The 25,154-nt window shown below is 42.4% G+C and overlaps 2 protein-coding genes and 1 long non-coding RNA gene across 16 annotated transcripts in view; 1 reads left to right on the forward strand and 2 right to left on the reverse strand.

Moving 5' to 3' along the window:
- Nucleotides 1–25,154, reverse strand: part of LIMCH1 (LIM and calponin homology domains 1) — a 327,317-nt gene that overhangs the window by 185,938 nt on the left and 116,225 nt on the right. For all 14 annotated transcript variants that reach the window (XM_059162648.1, XM_059162610.1, XM_059162639.1 and 11 more), the window contains exon 2: nucleotides 8,080–8,150. In XM_059162648.1, the coding sequence (XP_059018631.1) occupies nucleotides 8,080–8,150 (71 nt within the window). The remainder of the gene's footprint in view (nucleotides 1–8,079; nucleotides 8,151–25,154) is intronic.
- Nucleotides 438–22,079, forward strand: LOC131824614 (uncharacterized). Its single transcript, XR_009350913.1, has 4 exons — nucleotides 438–643; nucleotides 3,156–3,348; nucleotides 18,321–18,498; nucleotides 20,382–22,079. It is a non-coding gene; the product is annotated as an uncharacterized LOC131824614 (long non-coding RNA).
- On the reverse strand, nucleotides 23,993–24,480 carry LOC131824606 (ATP synthase subunit g, mitochondrial-like). The gene has a single exon (XM_059162806.1). It carries the CDS (start codon nucleotides 24,430–24,432, stop codon nucleotides 24,121–24,123), a length of 312 nt encoding a protein of 103 aa, XP_059018789.1. The 5' UTR covers nucleotides 24,433–24,480; the 3' UTR covers nucleotides 23,993–24,120.

The following is a 25,154-nucleotide window of genomic DNA, read 5'->3' on the forward strand; positions in this document are numbered from 1 at the left end:
TAACATCTCCCCAGTGTTCCCAAACTGTAACAATCTCCCTTTGTTTTACTTCTTAGTAAATCTTGGCAATTAAATCTCAGTCACTTGCATTTACTCACACAATGTTTTATACTGCTACTCACACACCGTTTTGTACATATGTTCAAGCCCCAAGAGCATTATAAAACTCCTGAAGAGCAGGGATCAAGCCTTCCATTCCCTTTTTATGGCCCTCAATTCCTACTTTGAGGCTGCATGACAAATCCTCCACATGACAAAATGTCTCTACACAAAGCCACACCATCAACTGCCAGCCCGTCCTAGAAGGCTAGTACACATCTGTGGCATGCTGCATCTCATGCTGAAATCAGGACAAGAATCCAGGACAAGCCTCCCTTCTTAGAATAAGCAGCTCATTCATCAGCAATGATATAAACACATGTTTGCCAACAGATTTCTTATCTTCAGAAAATTATTTCACCAGCGTAAGAACTGAGACAAAAATCCACTAGGACATTCTCTATTGGTCAGTCACTTGCAAACGGACATGCTCAGACTTTACATTCCAAGAAAAACGTGTCTGCAGAATAAAAACCCAGAAGTTCAACCTCTATTAATTCCAAAGAAGATGGAGCTGGAGTGGAGAATCTTTTACTTAAAGAAAGTAGGTACATCTATGCTTTCATCTTTAGTCTTCAAGGATGGGTCTGTTCTTTATGTAAAATTGTGTGTGTGTGTGTGTGTGTGTGTGTGTGTGACTCTGAACTGCGTCAGAGGAGGAAAGAGGAAAAAGGGGAGAAAGAAGACGACAGGCAGGGAGGGGACAGGAAGGGAGAAGAGGCGACGGGACAGAGACAGGGCATAATACTGACAATGACAGCTAAGACTGGGAGAAAGTTAAGGTCACTGATGATTAGGGAGCCTAGGGAGCAATCCCAGTACTGGACTCACTGTATTCAGGAAGTGCCCGTAAGAGAGGTGTTATGTGTCTGACCGGCGTCCAGTGAAGTCAAACTACAGATAAACAGAAGGGACCAAGATCAGGAAGCCTTCGCTCTGGTTCCGGAAGTAGACCGGGATACGTGCTAGCTCGGAGGTGGTACAGGTACTTGGAAGCCAGACAGGAACCTACCAACCCTGCCCAGAAGGTTCTGGAACAGCTTCCCAGAGAAAGAAACCATGACAGACTGTGGAGAGTAGGAGGAAATGACATCACCACAGAGGTCAAGGTTACTGTTTTCAAAACAGTCACTCTGGGTCTCAAGCCCTGCCAGCCAAAGCTCATTATTCACAGATGATCAGGTTTGTAAAGGTCCCAAACTTTCTTGCCCAGTTTTTGATCACAGGCTCGGCAAGACAAGCTGGGAAGGAAAATCCCAGTGCATTCGTCCCACGGCTTGTTGGCAGCCCCTGGACAAAGAGCTGATGGGTGCGCAGTGACACGAAGTTGCATTGACTATGTCATATTCATAATTGACTTCGGGCCTGTTTCCAACAAGCATAATGAGAACAGCTAGGGGTCCGGAGAGCCAAGCCAGCCCCAGACAGTGGCGAGCACTCTGCAGTTCTCTCTTACCGGAAGCTCCCAGGAACCCGAGGAGGTAGTGACTTCCCCCGTTCACACACTAAGGGACAGCAGTTAACAATTAAGGGCCTGCTACGTTCCAAGCACTGAACAAAGAGATGTAGCCATATTATCAATTCATTTAATCCTCACGTCAACCCTCTTAATCAGGTACTAATTCTACTGCTTGTCATAGCTCCCGGAACTGGGGCTCCAGGAGGCCAGGTAAGTGGCGTCAGGACACATGGACACACACCAGCAACGTAAGTTAACAAGGTTGAACCTCATGAAACCACATTTTCCGACCGTTTTTCGTCTAGTTACACAATTTCACAGGATTCAACCTCAGTGTTTTCCCAATCCACTCGCTTTCCACTGTGCTTGCTCATAAAACCATAGGAACTGGTGTCTATCTTTGGACGGTAACAAAAAGGCAAGTAAAGAGGGTGGGGGAGGATGAGAAATCAAACCACGGAAGGGAAGGGAGGGGACAGCAGAGCACACACCCTATAACAAGATCCCATTAAGAAGTGACGGCATCTTGAACAACCACTGGGGCGGCGGGGGGTGGGGGGCGCTGACCCCCTGCACAGTTGAAAATCCACCTAGAACGTCTGATTCCTCCAAAAGTTACCAATTTTTAGCCTATTGTTGCTCAGAAGCCTTACTGATGAACATCAACAGTCAATATATATTCGGTATGCTGTATGTGTTCTATGCTGTATTCCTACCATAAAGTCAGCTTGGGAAAAGAAACTATTAAGAAAATCATAAGGAAAGAAAATACATTTGCAGTACTGGACTGTATTTATGGAAAAGTTCCAAATGTAAATGGACCCGCACAGTTCAAACCGTGTTGTGCAAGGGTCGAAGTTGTGATCATTTTGTCACTCTCACTTTATCCCTTTCTGCAAAGCCCTCTTTCTTCCTGAATCATTTTACTTCTAGTTGCAGTTAAAGTATATGTGGAATCCTTGTATTATTCTTCTCACTTTTCTGTAAGTTTGAAATTTTTCAAAATAAAAAGTTGAGTGGAGGGGGACCTTACAAAAAGTCCTGGGAAAACCTTTCCTAAAAAGTTATTTTATTTTCCCATTTCTGCACTGCCCAGAGTCAATTACTTAACTTTACCAGGGTAAACAATTACATCCAAAATTCATCCCGTAGTCCTTATGGGCTGGCAAACGTTTTCTGTAAAGGACCAGACAGTAAACATTCCAAGCTCTTGGAGTCACATACAAAGTCTTGTTTTGTGTCATTTCCAACCCTCTTAAAATGTAAAAACCATCCTAAACAAGAAAAGAAAGCCAGGACAAAAACAGGCCAAGCCTGTTGCCAACCCCTGGTATAGACAGAATTCCATACAGTTCTCTCTAAATAATAAAGTCAGAGTCAGGAAAACAAGTCAGAAACTTTCCTTTCTGGATTTATTTTAAAACCGTCTGCTCTGGGTGCTGGGAAGGAGTGACGGTCATCGGCGACTCTGTCCGGGGAGGGTGTTCCTTAGGGAACGGTTGTTTGCAGCCTTCCTTTTAAACCCTGGAGTCTGCCAGGATGTCTGCAGTATTTGCTTAACATTTCTAACAGCATGACTCTTGTCACACATTTGCAGCCCAGTCACATTTTGACCTCATTTTATGGACCGCTTTGCCAAAGACTCCCATCATTGGAGCGTTTGACCTCCAAACCTCAAGTATAGATGCCTGGCAAAAACCACCGAGGAAGAGAGAAACGATGATAGCAAAAACACATCTCCTGGAATTCTCCTTGGCACGTGCGGTCTCTCGTCTGTACCTGCTATCGCGGTAAGTTACACATTCACGAGTGAGTCTCACGGCACACGGGGGGAGCCCTGCAAAGCCACGGGTACTGCACTCCCCGGGCAGAGTTCAAGAACTCCCACGAAGACTCTGAAGCGACTCAGTTCCCACCTTAGGGGCTCCCTTGTCTCTGTAGCCTTCGGTACACACGCGGCCCTCTCCTTTCTCTCGCCTCGTCGGATGGCTCTACCACACAAAACTGGAGCGCCGACCTTCTCCCCTGACTACAGCCTCCTTAGCGTCTCAGCTCTCTCGTGCATTCACTCTTCCTGGACTCGCCTTTTTATCTTAAGAAGGACCAGCAGGGCCGCCAGGATGGCTCAGTCCGTTAAGCATCCGACTTTGATTTCTGCTCAGGTCATGATCTCAGGGGGTCCGGGAACCAAGCCCCACGTCGGGCTCCACAGTCAGTGGGGAGTCTGCTGGAGATTCTCTCTCCTCTCCCTCTGTCCCTCCCCCACAACTCATGCTCTCTCTCTCTCTCTCTCTCTCTCTAAAATAATCTTTAAAAAAGAAAAGAAAAGGGGGAAAAAAAAAGAAAAGAACAATAAAAGGACCATCAGGCCCTTGATGCTTCCATCCCAAGACCACCAAGCCCATGTGGTCTTTCTTTATGTTCTGTCCCATCAAGACCCAGTGGCTGTCCTCTGTACTGCCCTCCTCCCCACATTTGACGTTTTCTGGCACCGATCCCAGGCCAACATCCCCAACCCCAAAGCTCTCACTTTTCTCTGCCATTAAAATCACAGTTGTGGGCACAGGGCAGTTATGAAGAGCAAAAGATAAGAAATCAGACTTCTGCATGTCAATCTTTCTTACCTGCATAATCTTGGGCAGTCCTCTGTGCCCCCACTTAATTTCCCCCTATGTCCCATTTAATTCCTCTGTAAAACGGGTATGAGGATAGTCCTTAGAGGCCACACAAAAGTTTGGCAAGAAAAAAAATCGGATCCAGGGCCCAGAAGGACGTCCTCTGTTTGACAAGAACTATGAATTTTTTCGCACTCATGAACAACTCGGGAAATGTTTCGTGAACAGAGCACACGATGTCTCTCCAGCTGCAACCAACCCTTAGAGCCGATCAAACTCAGACAACAAGATGAGAGTCTGTGGAACAAAAGGAATCGTTCACTGAGGCCGTCCGTGGCTTCTTCAGCTGGAGTCATACACGATTACAAGACACCAACTGGGCTTCTGTTTGGAATAATACAAAGTTGAAAAGCCCTAACAATTTCCCAAAAGAGGGCTGTCTGTTACGAAAGCCTCAGTCTCAGAAGAGCCAAATTGCTACTTTCCAAGATTTGAAATTGCAGGGAGTTCTTACATTGTTAAGTGCTGCTCCATGGCGGGAGGTTTTTGAGTTAGAGGCCCTGAATCACCAGCATCCCCAAAATTCCCTCTGGCTCTAGAGAAAGGCACAGCCTTCCCCATTCTCATCTACTCTCCAAACACAGGTGTCTCAAACCTGTATGGATCTACCATCTGGGAAGCTCCAAACTGAGTTTCCTGCCTTTTGGGGGCCCCTGCCATCAGCCAACTCCACCCCTAGAACGATGAACAACGAGAACATTCTCCTCGTTGCCAGAATGGTCTTTGGATCCAAGTCCCAGGAAAGACACCTGCTAACCTCAGGCTGCAGCAGCCCCCACAAGCTTCAGCTCGGATAAAACCTTGTCCCACCTCTCTGCCCTGACCAGAGAGGACGGGAAAATCTTCCTCCTCCATTGCTCCTCAGCCTTCAGGGTATCCAGCTCCTGGCCCATGCCTTTGCTTCTCATTGCTCTGGGGCTCCTGGACTTAGAAACGTGTTTGTATCTGGTTTCTCCAGCTGCTGACCCAGCTTTCCCTCAAAGGCTCTGGTGGAGGCTCAGGCCGTGGCTCTCCTTGCCTCAGGCCGCCGACGCAGTTCATTTCACCTCAGCAAACTCATTGCGGGGCAGCCAGCTGGAGCCCCACAGGGAAGCCAGAACTTGACCCTCCCTGGTCCTCAGACTCCGTCAACTACACCAGTGAGTCTAATCCTCTGCGAGGAGAAGACGTAGACAATAACTCACTTATCCTGAGTTTTGGCCCACGTACTCATTCAGTAACACTTGTCCAAGCCTCTGCGTTGGCCAGTTCCCTCCACTTCACTCTTGGCTGTCGGCAGTCCAAACCCTTTATTTATTTCAAGAGGCCCCTGGCTATAATCTGTGCCTCCCTCTTGTCTAACCATAATATTTCTTAACCATGGCCTAGACCCAAGCCCCACCCCTGCACCCCTAAACAACCTTAACATTCATTAACGTGTTTATAAAAGGCCACCAAGGAATGCCAAGGCTCACATGACAGAATCTGTCCTCTAACTCAACCTCTTCATCTAGGTAAGAGGCAAGTTCTTTCTTTTTTAAGATTTTATTTATTTATTTGAGAGAAGGAGCACACACAAGCAGGGGGTGGGGCAGAGCGAGAGGGAGAAGTAGACTCCCCGCTGAGCAGGGAGCCCAATGTGGGGGCTCGATCCCAGGAACTTGGGATCATGACCTGAGCTGAAGGCAGATGCTAAAGTGACTGAGCCCCCCCAGGTACCCCAAAAAGCAAGTCCTATGCATGCAAAAGTCTCCAGACCCAGGGGCAGAGCAAGAGGGAGAAGTAGACTCCCCGCTGAGCAGGGAGCCCAATGTGGGGGCTTGATCCCAGGACCTGGGATCATGACCTGAGCTGAAGGCAGATGCTAAAGTGACTGAGCACCCCCCCAGGTACCCCAAAAAGCAAGTCCTATGCATGCAAAAGTCTCCAGACCCAGGGGCAGAGCAAGAGGGAGAAGTAGACTCCCCGCTGAGCAGGGAGCCCAATGTGGGGGCTTGATCCCAGGACCTTGGGATCATGACCTGAGCTGAAGACAGACAGCTAAAGTGACTGAGCACCCCCACCCCAGGTATCCCAAAAAGCAAGTCCTATGCATGCAAAAGTCTCCAGACCCAGAGCCCCATCTTCAGATGAACCTGCTCCATCCAGTCTGGCAGGCTATACTACTCCCTGACAGAGTTATTCATGGGAGAATAGTGGGGAGGTGAACGCCTACCAGAATCTTTGGAGCCCATGTTCGTATGCAAAAATCGGTACCAAAGACCCACTTCAACAAGGTTAAGAGAGCACAGTACACATACATTAGATCAGACTATGGCTACTCTGTTAACATCAGGAGAAGGCTCAGCCCAGACTCATTGCAGAAGCAGGTGTCAGAACACAGGGGAAGTGTCAGGAGTCTGCCCGCGTTTGTCTCTGGTGAGATGCTAAACTAATTATGGTTTATCTAAGAGATGAGCTCTCATTTAGACGGAATAAAGGGAAATGAGGCAGTGAAGGAAGTATGAGAAGAGAGAAGAGACTTCACAGGAAAGAAAGCAAAGAAGTGGCAGGCAGGGCATGTAAATTTCCCTTTGAAGAAGAAGGGACAGCGGGAGCAGGAAAAAAGCGCGGGCGTGAACTGTGTTGAAAGGTGCTGTGTAATAACCAACATTTTAGGACAAATGTTATTTTTTTAAAAAAATTTAAAAAAAATTTTAAAAGCACCTCATCCACATTATCCTGTTGAAATTCACAAATGGTTTATGAAATGCAGAAGTTATCCCTTTTTAATTACCATTTTAGAGAGAAAAATCGAGACTCACGGAGGTTAAATAATTTAAAACTTGAGTTTCTTGTTCTCAGGTTCCAAAACCCAAAGTCTTTCAACTACCCCAGTGGGTCCCAAACAATATTCTGGAAGTTGCCAAAATAAGAGTGCGTTCATTCTATGTCATTTCACTTACATAAAGTTCAAGATGAAAGGCAAATAAATGTAATGGTGATAGAAATGAGGACAGTGCTTTTCTGGAGGAGGTGGAGATGAACTGGGAAGAAACAGGAGGGAGCTTGCTGTCCTCTCTCAATCAGGGTGTAGGCTACATGCACGTACACAGTTCTCGAATCCCATCAGACTGTGTATATTTGCAGTTGTGCATTTCCTGTGTGTACATTTCACCGAACAAAAAGCAGTACCAAATTACAGAACCTATTAAGTTCAAAACCTGAGATCTTAAAGTATATGTTCATCCCCCTATAGGTGTTAGGGTTCTCGCTAATCTTGTGTCTAGAACCACTTCACAGAAAGCTCTTGTCTCCATCACCACAGCAGTACTTACGATAAAAGTTGAGTTCAACACATAAAAACTGAACAGTGCAGTTATTATTCATGTTGGAAGTTTGCCAAGAGCTTAAATTGAATATAATCAAAATGCATCAGGGGAGCAAGCCCAGTGAGGAACATCACCTGTCATGTTTTAAGATGTTGTAAGTACGTAGATGCATTGCTTCCACTTGGTACAACTGCTTTTGTTTTGGGTAAAAGGGCGGAGAAGAGCTGACACTTTTATATGGTTGAGTCCACTTCCTTCCTGTCCCTTGGGGTCTAGATTCCTACAGTGTATGGAATGTACTCCAATGCTGGTTGGAGTAGCAGCCACCAGGTACTTCTTCTTTATCTAATTAGAAATTGCCATAGTCCCCACCATTCCCTACTGTACACTAAAACTCCCTCACCTACTTATGTGTACTGCCTACCCCGGGATGTTTCAAATTTTCAGAATCAAACAGTGAATAAATTGAAAACAAAATACAAATTTTTACAGATGTACTGAATGGCATTAATGATTTTTCTTGATTAAAACCAATTGAATAATAGGATATACTTACTCGCAGAGAAGGATTCCATTTTCTAACCCCGTCCGAAAATCTTTATCACCAAAACTTCTGCCAGTTACTTGCTGAAAAGAAGAAGAAGAGAGAGAGAAAGCATAAATTTTTCTTTCTTAATCAGGAAGATCAGTGATTTCATTTTTAACATTTAAGAGCCTTCAAATAACTGGTGGCATTCCAAGAATGGGAAAAATCTGTTAGATCTGAATTTCCTTTACGTGTGTAGCTTTGCTGAGATCAGCTAATCTTAAATTTAGGCCATTATTTTGAAGCTTTTTCCTACCCAATACCTCAAAAAAATATCTGGTTCTTCCTGATAAGGATGTTACTTTTGGGGCTTGGCCATGATAGGTCAAGGTCACAGACTCAACCCACACACTTTCCAAAAATCCTGTAGAAAGCTCCACCTAAGGATAAAGTATCTATTTGTTAAAACATTAAGGGGGGCAGAGGGAGGGAGGTACAGACACCTAACCTCAAGAGACAAACATCAAGACAGGAATATTAGAGCCAATATCCATAATAACTTAGTGTGAAAGAGGAAGACAAAATCTGGAAAAGAATGACTAATAGCACAGGACTGATGACCATTCTTGATGCCTCTGGCTCTCAGCAGCCCTTTGACCTAGGTACCAGGGCACTCATTGGTTCATTCAATAAGTATATTGAGTTTCTATGGTATGCCAGATAAATACACATACAACAAACCTTAAAGCAACCTCTAAAGTAACAAAATAAAAATGTTAAAGGAGATAAAATGGAATCATAAAAAAATACTCTTAACAATTAAAAAAGGCAAAAAGAAAAAAGAGGAAAAGAGAATATAGAATACATGAAATAAATTTTTAAAAATAAAATAAATAAATAAAAAGTAAATAACAATACTGTAGACTTAAAACTAACTATATCTATAAGTGCATTAAATACAAATGGCCTAAACACCCCCAATTAAAAAACAGAGATTGTCATAATGGAAAAAAAAAAGCAAGACCAAACAAGGTGCTACCTAGGAGAAATGCACTGTAAATATAAAGATAGAAGTAGGTTAAAAATGGAAGAAAGGAATAAGATAATAACATGCTAATGTTAATTTTTGAAACTGGATATTAATACCAAACAAAGAAACTTTTAGAACAAAGAATAATACCAAGGACAGAGAAAGTCATTTCATAATGACAAAGGGTATAGCTCATCAGGAAGACCAAAAAATCCTAAACATTTTTACATCTAATAAGAACTTCAAAACACATAAGCCAAAACAGATAAGTCTACAAGGAGAAATAGACAAATTCACAACTAGAGTCAGAAATATATTATCTCTCTCCCATAACTTATAGAACAAGCAAAAAAAAAAAAAAATCAGTAAGTATATGGAGGACTTGAACAACCCTGTCAACTAAATTGACTTAACTTACATTTCAACAATACTTCACCTCACAAGGGCAAAATAAATATTTTTCTTCTTAAGTTCACAATGAACATGTATTGAGATAGATCAGTTTCTGGGTTAATAAACCAGGTTCAACAAACTTAAAAGAATTCAATTCACAAAAAAAGCATACCATCTGACCACAATGGAATTAAATTAGAAATTAACAATAGAAATAGTTCAGGGGAAAAAAAATCTCCAAATAATTTTAAACTAAGTAACACAATGTAAAAAACAACCCACTAATCAAAGAAGAAATATAAAGAAATTAGAATATATTCTGTAGTGAAAGAATATGGCAATGTAAAAATGGATGAAAAGACACAAAATCAGTATTTTGGGGAAACATATAGCACAAAACACCTATATCAGAAAAGAGATCTCAAATCAATAAATTTTGCTTCTATCTTAAGCAAATTAAGCCCAAATTAAGTAGAAAAAAAGGGGGAAACTATATCAGTTGAAAAAACCAAATAGAAAACCAAAAAGCGATAGAGAAAAATCAATGAAATCAAAAGCTATTTACTTGAGACCAATAAAACTGGGAAACATTTAGCCAGGTTGATAAATCTTTAGCTAATAAAATAGACAACCTCTGGTTTTTAGCCAAAAAAGAAAGACATCAGTAATGACAGAGATGACATGACATCATCACAGATTTTATAGACATTAAAAGGATAAGAGGGGATATTATAAATACATTCATCTCAGTATATTTACCAACTTAGATGAACTGGATAAATTTTTTGACACAACAAGTTCATTCAACAAAAAAATAGATAACTTTCCCAAAAGGAGATGTCAGTCCCAGAAAGTTTATCTGGTATATTACATAAATATGTAAGGAAGAAGTACTGCAGTTCTACACAAACTATTCCAGACAATTGAAGAGAAAAGCATGCTTCCCAATTCAGTTACCCTGACTACAAAAGCAGACAAAAATATTAAAAAATGGACAGATACATATACACATACACACATGCAGACATGCATACACACACACACACGCAAAAAACATGACAACACATTATCTCTTCATGGTGGGAAACAGGTGTGATTTTTATTTTCTTCTTTAAATTCTCCCTATTTTCCTAAAGCTTTCCTGAAAGAAAGGAAGGAAGGAAGAGAAAGGAAGAAAAAGGGGGAAAAGAAAAATACTTCTTTGTTACTATCCTCCCATTCTTACTTAAGGGAAGGTGAGAAAATGGATAAAAAGTAGTTCGTATTTACAGTTTGCAAAAATCTAGCTTTTTTCCTAAAATAAATTAGGAAAGTTCTCCTTTAAAAAAGCTGCGATTTTAAATGCAGACTTTTTAAACAATTTAGCATTTTCTTTCTTGAATATACTAGTCCTAATTTATATTCTCAAAGCACCACTAAAACCTTTATTCACCAGGAACTGATTAGAAGATTCTGAGAACATTTTCCCCCAGGTCTTCATAATTTTGTTAAAATTATTATGTTCTAGGGGCGCCTAGGTGGCTCAGTGGGTTAAAGCCTCTCCCTTCGGCTCCTGTCATGATCCCAGGGACCTGGGATTGAGCCCCACATCGGGATCTCTGCTCAGCAGGGAGCCTGCTTCCCTTCCTCTCTCTGCCTGCCTCTCTGCCTACTTTGATCTCTGTCAAATAAATAAGTAAAATCTTAAAAAAAAAAAAAATTATTAAGTTCTAGCACCAGTGGTGCTAACACTGAGACCCAAGAGAGTTTACCTACATCTATTATAGAATCTCTGGCCAAGATAACCCAGGCCCCTCTCCATTTATTGAGCCATGATGATGGGCAGAGCCTAGAGACAGAAACACAAATGAGACAGGATCACTGCATGCCGAAGGCTCACAGACTGCAGAGGAAAGCAGATAACTAAACTCATACCATAAACAGAAGGTAACAGGACTATTGATATTATAAGAAAATATTAGAGATGCAAGGAACCCTTAAAATATTCATGTACTATTTAAAATTATATTGTATGTAATGCACACCCAGTAAAAAATTTCAAGTAGATTTTAACAGTCCCAAGTCAACCCGCTAATTAATATCCTCCAAGGTACAGTATGATTAAATTCAGCTTCCTAGACTGCCAGTACTGGAGATGGGAACAGGCACCATACAAATGAAGGAAGGTGCTCATTTCTGCTTCTGTTCTTCCTCTGCTTCCATCCCTGTTCCTGTGTCCATTAGGTCCCAACATAGTCTTCTTACTGCTCTCTGCTGACCCTAACACTGTCCTTTCTTCCATGCCCAAGTTATTTAGTACAGAGGTGTCCAGATCTTGGTTAAGAAGGCTGACAGTTCAACAGACTCCAGAAATTCAACAAGGACCATGCCATGGAAGAGTTAGGTCTTTAGACTAGTAGCAGCAGCATCTTCACTTGGAATTAATGTTAGAAATACAGATTATCAGTCCTCCTACCCTCTACAAGACCTACTTAACCAGAACCAGCATCCAAAAATATCCCCAAGTGATTCATATGCAAAGTAAATTTTACAAAGCCCTGACCTAGCATAGAAAGTAAGGAGCCAACAGTTCAGAGCCAGAAGAGGAGGGCCATCCACTGAAATCAGGATTCTATATGTCTTGTCTCAACATCTTTCAGAAAATAGCCAGACTCCAAACACTTCTCACTGCCTCTACTCTACCAACTACTCCAAGCCACCAACATATTATAGCTAGATAAGTTTCTTAACTGGCCTCACTGGCCTACCCTTGCCTCCCTTCCCTCTAGTCTCAAAAGAGCAGCCAGGGCAATCTCATAAAGTTAGTTCATGCCACTACTCCACTTGAAGTCCCCCCAAACTCCCCAAACTCATAGTAAAAGTCAAAGTTCCTACTGTTCCTTAAAGGCATTCACCAGAAAAACAAGCAAGCAAGCAACAAACGAACAAACAAAAAAATAAGAACACATGGACCAAGCCACTGGACACCACCATGATTTCAAGAGTGGCCATAATGAACTTGCGCATACCTCCCCATTCAAAGGGATCCTCAGAAGTACTTAAGGTGGCACCTACGTCACCAACTATGCCTTGTGTGTCTTTCAGGAAAGCCCAATATCAGATTTCTTTCCTTGCTTTATGGTCAGGATTAATTCACTTCCATTACTATCCAAAATATCATGCAGGGACATGCTCTAAGTATCAGATTAAAATACTCAAGAATGGATAACTTACCAGAACACTGATAGTTTTAAAGGAAAAGAAACACGTTCACCTACTTTGGTGATTAAACCAAAAGCAGAAGCAAGAGGATATCACAATGTGTCATCACACTATTTTTATGCAAGTAATTATGAAGTAAGCTCATCTGTATTTGATTTCCTTCTCACTGAACTAAAAAGGTAATTATGTTTCTGAGTCTGTTCATGTCAATGGCACTGCTCTAAACCATTCAAATAACTGAAATATGAAGGCTTTAAAAAAAAAACAGTCTAATAAAAAGAAAATCCACACAACTTCATGGTCACATTTTTATGATGTGTTTATAATGTAACACATTATATATCAAAATGCTACACTTTGCTAATTACTTTGTTACCACTTTATTAAGTAATTGCCATGAATAGTCAAAGACTGCCAAGAATCATTCTCTCAGCCTGTTCATTGTCAATTATACAAACTATTTCAGAACTATTTTCATTAATCTTCAGTTGTTGTTATTGTTGTTTTTTTAAAGCAATCTGGTGGACAAACTACTGTCCACCACTAGCTGCAGGTGTGAAGAGAATTTGAAATAAATGTTGGAAGCCCTATCATAATGATCTTAAGAAGAGATTGGATAGCCAGACAAAACGATGGTCTCTGGATTCAAGAAACTGAAAAAACAATACAGAATTTAATATATTTCAACTTAGCTTTTAAAAGACATGGATATTTTCGGGGCACCTTGGTGGCTCAGTGGGTTGGGCCTCTGCCTTCAGCTCAGGTCATGATCCCAGCATCCTGGAATCGAGCCCCACATCGGGCTCTCTGCTCAGCGGGGAGCCTGCTTCTCCCTCTCTCTTTCTGCCTGCCTCTCTGCTTGTGATCTCTGTGTGTCAAATAGATAGATAAATAAAAATCTTTTTTAAAAAAGGACACAGATATTTTCTCTAAATTGTACAAAAATAGGGCGCCTGAGTGGCTCAGTGGGTAAAGCCTCTGCCTTCGGCTCAGGTCATGATCTCAGGGTCCTGGGATCGAGTCCCCACATCAGGCTCTCTGCTCAGCAGGGAGCCTGCTTCCGCCTCTCTCTCTGCGAGCCTCTCTGCCTACTTGTGATCTCTCTCTGTGTGTCACATAAATAAATAAAATCTTAAAAAAATAAAAATAAATAAATTGTACAAAAATAGGTATGCTTCATATTACATTTTTGTTTTGTTATTGCCCAACTCCACCCGGTAAGGTGAAAGTGGGAAACTTTACTTGTTTTCTTCCCTGTTGTATGCTCTGTGCCTAGAAAAGTACTTGGCTCACAGTAGATACTCAATAAATATTTGTTGAAGTAACAAAGAAAAAAAGGTATGCTTTCAGAAGGTTGTGATTTCCTCCTATAAACAGCAAATAAAAAATAATACCTCTTTACAATTCACTGAAGAATTACTTGTGGCTCATTAAACTCCCTTCTCTTCTGATCATATTTGACTTATTTAATAAAAGGACATTTCTGCATATTTTTACACTTAAACTGTAAAATAAAGCAGAACTGCATTGCTCTTATTTTTCACATTTCCTGAGAAATGAATCCATTGCTATTTCTGTCTCCTTTGTGAGGTTGCTAGAAAAATCAAATCAAGTTTCTATGGAAACTCTCCATAAACAATCATAAATCATACTCATCTGAGCTAGAATTAGCTATCAACCAATCAATCATCTACTGAATACCCATTTCGTGCCAGGCGATGTCATGGCAATGTAATAGGTGTGTGAGACCAAAATAATAAAAACTGTACCCTATCCAGTAAGGATCCACAATCCGGAAGAAAGATCAAAGAGCAAAGTAGGTGTTGGAAGAGAAATATGGACACAGATCTATAAGAGAAATTCACACAAATTGCATGACTGAAGGAACAGCTGCATGATAATAGTCCACATTCATACACGAACTACCATATGTCCTTTCTGTTCTCAAAGCTTGCCAAGCATTATTTCATTTGATCCTCATAAAAACCTAATGAGGTGGATCCTATTATTATTATTATTATTCCACTGTAAAGTCAAGGAAACCTAGGCACAGAGAGAGGTTCCGTCAGGTGCCCAAGGACACAAAAGTAGCAAACAGTAGAGCGGGGATTGAACCTCAGGTAGTGTGACTGAAAAGTTCTTATTCCTAAGCACAATTTTGTGCAGCATCTGAGCAAAGGAATGAACTTTCTCTGCCCAAAACAGTCAAGGAAAACCTTTGAGGAGCTGACATTTGAGTTGGTCCTGAAGGGTAAGAGGGATTCCCCAAAGGAAGGAGATGAAATAAGGCACTCCAGGCAGACACCAAGATCTGCACAAAGGTTGCTGTGAGCAAAGAGGAAAGGTTCTAAGGGCTGAGCCCAGCACGGAGACAGATGGAGAAGGAGCTGGTGGGAGGGCCCGTGTGCCGGGGTGGGCAGGCAGGGCCCAGAAGTAAAGGATCGGTGTGTCAGAGCTATGGGGTGACCTTGATCCTGAAACAAAAAAGACACCCCAGAAGATGGGGGCAAGGAAAGAGTTCTTTGGCAATCACTCTCCCCACTAATTCCTTGTTCCTGAAGAGATAGTCCCAAAGTGACCTTTTGTTTGTTGCTCTCAATTACTTCCTCGAGGACTCCATCATTCCCATTTGATGTACAATGATTTTGCTTTTGGAATTATAGTGTGATGCAAACTGTCGGTCTAGACCTTTGGGACCACTTCCCTCAACCCCATACACATTCCTCTGTATATGGTTTCTACCACTATCTTTTCATCCTTTCTTCAAAAGGAAGTAATACACTTTCTCTGTCAAGGCTCTGGGTGCCATCCGTTCCCACCCATGGGTCCTTACCCTATCCCTTGGCCCACAGCAGTCTTCACCTCCCTGCCAGTAGCATGCATTTCCTCTTTTCTTCAGAACGCTGATTCAGTCCAGCCCCTCAACTATCCTGTTTTTCTCCTTCCTTTCATGGTCTAAACTCCCTGTATGAGCATCAAGAACCCATTGCCCTTAATCATCATAGCTCAGGGGCCTCCAAGCTGTCCACTTTTAATTCCCTGAAAATTCTTACAGGGTTAAGTTGAGACCCAGGAGTCTGAGTCTGAGCTCCACAAGCACAAGCTAAATCAGAATTAGGTTAGTGAACTTCAATCAACCCTCAGCCTCCCCACTTACAAAATGATACTTGTACCTACTCCAAAGGTTTGCATGAAGAATCAGTGACCAGAGTTCAATAAATCTCATCGTTGACACTGGCAAGAATACTAGAATTAAATCCCATTATTAATTTCTCTCTTGTCAATACTCTTTACAGGTCTCTCCTGCCTCATCTTGGATGATGCCATGCTTTACTGGTTCTCCCCTTAAATTCTAATGTCACCACACTGTCTAATCCACTGAGACATCTTCTCTGCTGAGAAGATGGGCATCAAGGTCTTTCAGCATGAGAGTCAACCACCCCGCCCCCCCCCACCTTTGGACCACTTGCATCTTATAGGTTTCCCCATGACCAAACTCTCTGCTTTTCCTTCTACCTCATTCAGTAAATGCCTTATGTACATCTACCTCACTCACTGCCTACCTATGCCACATGGTTCTTTTCCCCTTTCCTCACTTTGCCTTTGGCCTTTCTCTACCTCCCCTGGGTAGTCCCATGCCTTTAAACATGTCACATACAATAACTCAGATGTTATTATGAGTTGGAATATCCTTCCTTTCCATATCTCTATCTTGCCTGTGCTGACTCACACACATTGTCATTTCTGGCACTGATCCTTCTCCCCTGAAGTCCAGAAATCAAATATCCAGCTTCTTTCTTGACATCTCCACTTGGTTACCTAATACATGTTTTACTCTTACCAAGATCAAAATGAAATTGGCGACATGGGTCCCCTGATCCAAAAGCAATGAGAAGATCAATGTGTCTCCCTCCAAATATATTCTAGACCTGCTCTTTTCCCCCTGTGTCTGCACTACCACCCTAGCCCGAGCCTCCCCTGCCTCTCCACGAGATGACAGCCACAGCCATTGGCATGCTCTCTCTGCTCCCAACCTGGCCCCTCGCCAAGCCACTTCCCACGCAGCCTCCGGCAATGTCGCTATAGATCCATCCGGTGTCCCTTCTCATGATACCAAAATAAGTCCAAGCCATAGTGACAAACCCTTCATTTCACAGATGAAACAAGTAATGCCTTGCCCATTAAGCGACAGATGGGACAAATAATGTCCTGCACATTGAGTGACTTGCTCCAGGTCACGCAGCTGGCCATCAGCAAGGATGAGACTAGAAACCGGGCATCACTGCCCCACTGCACTGCCTTCTGAAGCCACGTCTCCCTGTGGCACATGCATCACTACACTCTCTTTAATAACAATTGATTCTTCTCTCCATTCAGTTTGGGTTGGCAGAGAAACAGCACAGAAGTCCAGGCCTGAGAAGATTTAATCAACATGATCAGATCATGATCCTCTCCAGCACGGGACCTAAGTGCTTAATATTGAGGATAATAAAATGCAATCTGCAGAATCCATTTATATTTTCAGCATGTCATCAGAAAACCAGAAGGCGGCTGTTTATAGCCACAGATTGACAGACTCCACTAAAAAAGAAAAAAAAAAAAAAAAAGATCTAATTAAGAATCCAGGCAATGCTCAAAAGCACCCTGGGAGCATTAAATCCTGTGATCCAGCCCTTGCATTCTGTAGGCACAGAAAATGGGTCAGTCAGGGAGCATGTGAGTGGGGTTAGTAGGAACGGTGTTGGCACATCCTCAGGTTGTTCTGGCCTTACGAAGACAGGGAACAGAAGCTGCGAAGACAGACAACACTCAAAGTGAGATTTAACACAACATCGAGTGTTACTGACTGATCTGAGAGCAAAGAGAGAGAAGAGTCCAGAAGGACAGTGGGCTAGTGAAGTACTTCTGGGTTATGTGTGTCATCTTGGTGTTATTTTTACCTGGGTATCATGTTTCGTCCCTTAAATAAATATTTCAGTTCAGGCTAATTTTGGCAAATCAGTGTATGGAACTGTCACCCGGTCCTCAGCACACTGAAGTATAGAACCTCTCAACTGGGCAAATCTGGGTCCAAATTTCAGGTCTGAAACTCGGGAGTTACGGGACACGGGACAGAGGGCTTCATCTCTCCGAGCCTCCTCCCATGTCTTTAGGAGACAGTTGCAGGAGCCTGTTTTATGAGGTTGTGAGAGGCTACAATCCTAAGTGGACACCGTCTAGTAAGATATTTAGTACTGCTTTGAAGTTCCATAACTTTTCCCCCCACGCTTATGGCTAGGGAGGAAAAACAAACAAACAAACAAAAATCCACAACTTAAGTGTCTAAATCAGGTGGTTGCGATTTTTGCTTGGAAATGATGCGCAGGAAAAAGAGTCTAGTTGAAGCACATTAGCCACTCGAAAGACGGATCTGGGTTTGTAGGTGCTGGGTACAAAACCACATGGGGAAGTTAGCGTGCTACCCGCCTCCCCGCCACATCTGGGTTAAATGAGACCATGAGGAAACAACTGTGCGAATCCAGACTATGACACATTTTATAAGAAAATTGACCTTCAAAAAGCCAATGTCGTGAAGAAAATGGAAGGGCTGCTTTTTATAAAATGAGGGACTCAAGAGATAATCACTTGCATTGTTTGTTCTTGACAGAAACCCTAGTTTAAATGAAACTTTATGAAAGACATTTTGGGCACAACTGGAAAAATCTGGATACATACTGGTCATGTGATAATACTCGGGCATCACTTCGCTTTATTAAGACTGACAACGGCAAGTTCTCACAAAGGAGAACTTGGAGACGCACGCTTAAGTATTTAGAAGGAAAGAGGTCTGTCACCTGCAGTTTATTTTGAAATGGTTGGAAAAACACTTGGGGTATGTGTTAAAGTATGTGTGTGTGTGTGTGTGTGTGTGTGTGTGTGTGTATGAAGTAAATGCAGAAAATGTTTGCAATTATTGACACTAGGTGTGGCTTACATGGGTTTCTTTGAACTAATCTATCTCCCTTCCTTTCTTCCTTTCTTTCCTTCTTTCTTTCTTTCAATGTTTCAAAATATTCATAATCAACTGTTGTCTGGGGCTAGGACTGAAAGTCATTAAGCAGGGCCGGCAGAGTACTCTGGTCAACAACCTGACCAATGCCTTCTCATTCATTCATTCATTTTGCTGGAGCCCTTCTCTTATCTGTTTTCACCGATGACAGTTCACTATCGGTCACTTACCAGTGTACTACTGGTCATTTCGCTTATATTCAATCCACTCTCTCACCTGCTCATGACACACAAATGGCACTCGCCAGCCATCAAATCAATGTGACATTAACAATGAGGACGGGAAGGAAAGGGAGGTCAAGCCCCTTGGCTTCCTGATTTGGGGCAAAGAACGGGAGCTGGAGGCTCTGCCAAGTACACACAGTCCTGTGACAGTTGTAGGCCTGTGTGAAGAACCGGTCGATTTCACCACTGGGGATACTAATAACTGAACAATTTTTAGCCAAGAATCCAAACTAACCACGAAACTGTTGTATTTCACCAGTACATGGCATTTAAAAAGGCATCCAAGTCAAGTTAGAAAAGTACTAGAATTCACCCCAACAACTTATTAGATTACTAAATGAAAATAAAATGTGGTGAAAAAGAATGAGAGCTCGCCATTCGCAACAATATGGATGGACCTAGAAGGTATTGTGCTAAGTGAAAGAAATCCGACGCAGAAAGACAAATACCATATGATTTCACTTACATGTGGAATATGAAAAACAGAACAAGGGAACCACAGACAAACAACAAAGGAAAACTCAGACGATTAAATACAGAGAACAAACTGATGGTTGCTGGTGCAGGAGGGGAGGGGGAAGGGGAGATGGGTGAAATAGATAAATAAAGGGGATTAAAAGGTACAAACTCCTAGTTACAAACCGAGTAAGTCATGGAGATGAAAGCACAGCCTAGGGAATATATTTGATATACTGTCATCACGTTGTATGGTGACAGTCACCACACTTCTCGTGATGAGCACACACACCATGAGTAATGTATAAAAATGTCAAATCCATGCTGTACACTTGAAATGAATATATCATTGCATGTTGATTATACTTTAAAAATGATGAAATGCTCATTACACAGATAGGATAATCACACAGCCTATCCTTTAAGAAGTTAGTATGACTTGGGCAACACAACTATGAAGAAAAGCAAGGAAGTGGTCAAAAGAAAACGAGTACATTTTTTCATGAACATTTTTTCATGTGTCTGATATCATGAAAAAAAAAAAAAAAAAAAAACAATGCGCAGACGGGCGCCTGGGTGCCTCAGTTGGCTGAGCTGGTTGAGCGACTGCCTTGGCTCAGGTCATGATCCTGGAGTCCTGGGACTGAGTCCTACATCAGGCTCCCTGCTCAGCAGGAAGTCTGCTTCTCCCTCTGACCTTCTTCCTCTCGTGCTCTCTCTCTCTCTTCATTCTCTCTCTCTTGCAAACAAATAAATAAAATGAGAGAAAGGAAGAAAGAAAGAAAAGAAAAGAAAAGAAGGGAGGAAGGGAAAGGGAAGGAGCGGAAAAGAGCAAGAGGAGGAGGGAAGGAATTCTCCCTGGGAGGGGGCCCAGAAAGGGTTTCCAAGGGGATGAATTCTCCTCCTGAATTTGGATCTACTTCTTCTTCTTCTTTTTTTTTTTTTTTAATATTTATTTATTTACTTATTTGACAAAGAGAGATCACAAGTAGGCAAAGAGGCAGGCAGAGAGAGAGAGGAGGAAACAGGCTCTCTGCAGAGCAGAGAGCCCGATGTGGGACTTGATTCCAGGACCCTGGGATCATGACCTGAGCCAAAAGGAAGAAGCTTAATTCACCGAGCCACCCAGGAGCCCCTGGATCTACTTCTTGACACAGCGATTCCAAAACTGTCCACCTTCAATAATTAACTACGCTCCATGTTTTTTTCATGTGGTTTTCTAGAACTGTGTTATACTTTACAACTTAAAAGATTTTAAAGCAAGGACTAGGAATATATAGGCCAACCTATTGGTTGTGACCCAACCTTATTTTCCTTTTTCTCTTTAGTAACTAACCCACTTTTCTATTTGGTTTTACTCAGAAAAGTTGGGAGTGGGAAGATACCACTTTTCAAAGGTTTTTCATTAATGTAACAGAAGGACACCTCCATATAGTAATAGTCCTTAAGTCTACTATTAAAATGGTGACTGAGATCTATACATGTCCTCTGCATAGTATATTTTAAAACAAACACTTGGATATCACACAAAGGAGCCAATGTTCTGTCTGGCTTTGGAAAACAAAAGACATATCGTCTGTGAGTATGCCATGCGAAGAGCTCTAGGCAGACACTTGGTACTGGGAATGGCCAGAGTGCCCCTCACCCCCATCTTCTATCAATGGTACTTTTGTTTGAATCACACAGTTGTCTAGCGACACCTACTCAGCATTGGTAGGAGGCCAGAAGTCAAGACAACTGGGTGGCAGCCACAGTTCTGCCAATAACCAACAGCTTCTAGCAACTCACTTCCCTTCTCTAAGATAGCCCTATACAAATCCACAGGATTTCTGAACCCTCCTCCACCTTAGCCGCCCACCTTGAAATTTTGATAATAGTAACAGGATGTTTTATGGAACCATAACGGACTCATTTATGCCTCCGCTGCCTGGGGTGGTAGACACATTGTCATGGTTGATGACGCAGGCTGTGTCCTGGACAAGGGTGCCCAGCTGAGGAGACAAGTTCAGGTTTAGAGCCAGCCTGGGCTCTCTCTTTCAAAGCACAGCAACTTGTTGGCGGGAAGAGTCGTGTCTTCCTAATTCACACAAAGCCACTGTCTGTATCCAAGCTCAGGCAGTCCAACCTGAGAGGTCTCTTTGAGTTTACATAAAATTGCTCAAGGTGCTTTCAGATGTAAGTACTATTTTTATCCCTGCTATCTAGATGAAGACACTGAAATGCAGGCCAGTAAGCAATCTGCCTAATTTCATACAGCTGGTAGGGGGCAGAGTCAGGACTCGAAGCTGGGCAGTCTGGCTCCTGACCTGTGTTCCCAACGCAGTATGCTATGTCACCTAAATATGTCCGTGTCCCTGGCATTTTTTTCCCCATTATCAGTTGAGTTGTAAAATAAAGCTCTGACTCCCCACTGTCTGTGCCACCTTCTTCTCTCTTCAGTGTGCCTTTTCCTTACACTGCGGAATAAGAAAGTAAACCCCAAATCCAGAAAAATGTCAAAATGCCCGTGCATGTATTATCACTTTGCACAATTCCATAACAGAAAGCTGTGATGTGCTAGATTTTTATCTCCATATGCAAAGAATCATCACAAATATCCAAAAAATCCAAACTGAAATAATCCTATATACCACTTGACCCCCTATGGAAGGAAAAATAAATACCCATTAATGGGGAATGGAGGGGATGAAAAGGAAGGAAGACAAGACGCCTCATTTAAGACCATTAGGCACTTCTACAACAAAATATTTCCCTGTCTATCTTCCTCTGGTTCTTTAAACTTACAAATAATGTATTATGGCAGGAAATCTGTTCTTTTGGCTGGTTTGTGATGAAGACAGCAGGTGGTAATCCCAGCCCACTAAAATGCCGTTCATCACTGGGCCTCGTGACAGGGCAGTATAATGATTGCCCCAGACTGAGGAAGCAGCTGCCATCTTGACTTCAAGGGGAGTAAGCGTTGCTCAGGCTGTGTATTTAGCTTTCCTTAACTCCTTCTGCACAAATAACCCACACATCAACAGGGAAGCAATCCTGTCTTCAGGGTGACACAAAGAACTATAAGAAAACAGTGTAACACAGGACTCCTGCAGGGTAATTAAAGTAAAAACAAGAAGACGCTTCTTTATAAACCCAAGAAGTGAGAGCTAGATTTGCCAAAAACAAAACCAACAATGGGAACTTCTGCCCCCACATCATCTTGAAAAACAGTAACCAAAACACTAGGGAGAAGAAGAAATGAGAAAAGTTTTAAAAGGTTATAACTCTGCTATTGTTAGAACGAGTGCTATGTTCTAAGAGGTCTTTGATTATATTTTAAAAACCTTTTATAATCAAGATGTCCTCAGAGATGGCCTAGAACCATTAGCGTTCTGCTGAATGTTTAACAATCGGTTTTCATGGGGGGAGGGCAAGAGCCCTGATGTGCAGCACTTGCCAATCTCCATGGTGTAAAAATTCCCACTACTGCCCAGTTCGAGCTCAGTCTGATGTCACTGAACTCAGTGAGGGGCAGAGACCCACAATCTTCTCTCCTGAGCCACAGAAGCTGGCTCCAAACTCGTAATCTGTATTACATAGACATTATTAGAGGCTAACAGTTAAATAAAATAATTTAAATGTATTACCATTTCTAAATACCCATGATAGTAGAGAATTTATCAAATAATAATTGAAAACAAAGCATATGACTATATAAAAATTTACATGCTTCTAAACTTGCATATACTCCTGTGTGTAAATAACCAGCATCTTATAGAACACACAACTATATGATGATATAAATCTATTATCCGATCAGATACCTGTTTCCAATTTTCTGACTATAGGTAAGCAAAGAAAAAAGCTGCCACTAAATTCTTGAAACTTGGAGCAGTAAAAATAATCCAAAGAACAGGCCTTTTGCAAGCATTTAAAATCAAATATAAGGATTTTACTTTTGTTCTCCTGAAGTAAATGTTTCTGAGTTGTGGAACAGAGCTCAGGTCCTGGGAAGTTTGTACCCTCTCTCGACCTAAATTTGAAGACATATTTCTACCTCTCCTTTTATAGGAGAGCCAAGAATGATAGCTAAGCTAGTCATTGTTCCCAAGCCCATTCTAGCACACAGCAGTAAGAAAGAATTTTTTAAGATTTTATTTATTTATTTGAGAGAGAGAGAGAGGGCATACATGCATAAGCAGGGGGAGCAGCAGAGGGAGAGGGAGAAGCAGGCCTCCTACTGAGCAGAGAGCCTGATCCGAGACTCAATCCCAGAACCCCCCAACTCATGGCCCCAGCCAAAGGCAGACGTCCAACCGACTGAGTCACCCAGGTACCCAGAGCAATAAAATTTTTAACCAAATAAGTATGTGGGCATTTACCAGGTTGAAATAACCCTTTCAGAGGACAAGGGGAAAATGCACCTCGCCTCTGACATAAAGACACAAACTCTTCACACAAGAGCCTCAACCACGCTAAGAGGTACCAAGAAGAATGAGGAAAGCAGACCAGTTGCTATTTCCCTGGTGATTGACACAGAGAGCTGCTGTTTGTAGAAGGAAGGAGGGAGGACTAATGCTGTTGGCAACAATCAACAGCTCTGTTCTTTCTTCTTCTTCTTCCTTTTTTTTTTTTTTTTGACACATTATCTTCTTTTATTCAAGTACCAGTCTGATCACACATGGTCCAAGAACCCTCAAATAATAAGCCACATATAAACAGATGTTAAAGATTGGTCTTCAAACATTATAGCCAATGATGCCACGCTTGCCTATGATCTCGCCGACATAAAACCACATCCACACCTCGGTGGCCACCAAACCATTCAGCAGAGCTTCCTTAACTGTGAGCTGTTTGAAGCTACCAGTTTGAGCACTCTTGACTATTTTTTTCAAGCTCTGAATAGCTGTAGGGATCTCAGCAGGGGTTGGAGGAACCAGCTCAACTTTGGCATAGTGCCAAAATATAGCCAATCGAGGCTTTGAGTAAGTCACAGCAGCGTTCACCAGCGCCGGGGCCTTCTCCGCCAGGTTACAGACAAACTGGGCCATGGTTCCAAGCTGGAAGGTCCGTCGCCCGGGACGGCCCTTCTTCTTTTTTTAAATTGCTAGAACACCTGCTGCCTCCGTCTCTGTACCCTCATCCATTATGCAACATGCCGGCGGTGATGGAACCGGGATATGCCATTGCACACAATGACAAACCTGATGAAAGACAAAGGACGGCCCCAACATCTCAAAGAACAGACCGCAAATAGCGTACACATTTCCTCTCCCACTCTTGGGACTGGCGGGTCCTTCAGAAATCTATTCACCAGAATGTATTGAGTTGGCATTTTACCGCACTGCATGGAGTCAAAATGCCAAGAGAATACTGGTTCTTCACATCATGTCCTTAGGGGTATTAAGTTATTAGCTCACGGGGATTGGCCTTCACATTTACTCTCTGGGCTACCTGAGAGGAAATACTTAGAGAAGCATTTCCAGGGATCCCACAGAAGCCTCGCTCTACGGGATGGTAAGACATGTGATGTGGAAAAAAGGCTCCATGGTCAACTAAGTTTGGGGAATGCTGTTTTTCAAAGATGTATGGGGGGTTTTCTTCAACTTTGAGCTTCTCGGAGCTAGTAACAGGCTAATGTGCGCAGACATCCTCCAGTGGGCGATAACCTAGCCTTTCCCGATCTGTCTGAGCAAGACCTCTTTCTGAGAAAAGTCTCTGGTGGGTGGAAGCATCGGCAACTCTGGCTTTCTACAGAGCTGGCTAACTCCTG

The sequence above is a fragment of the Mustela lutreola genome, chromosome 1, assembly GCF_030435805.1.
Source record: "Mustela lutreola isolate mMusLut2 chromosome 1, mMusLut2.pri, whole genome shotgun sequence".
In the NCBI taxonomy this organism is placed as follows: Eukaryota; Metazoa; Chordata; class Mammalia; order Carnivora; family Mustelidae; genus Mustela; species Mustela lutreola.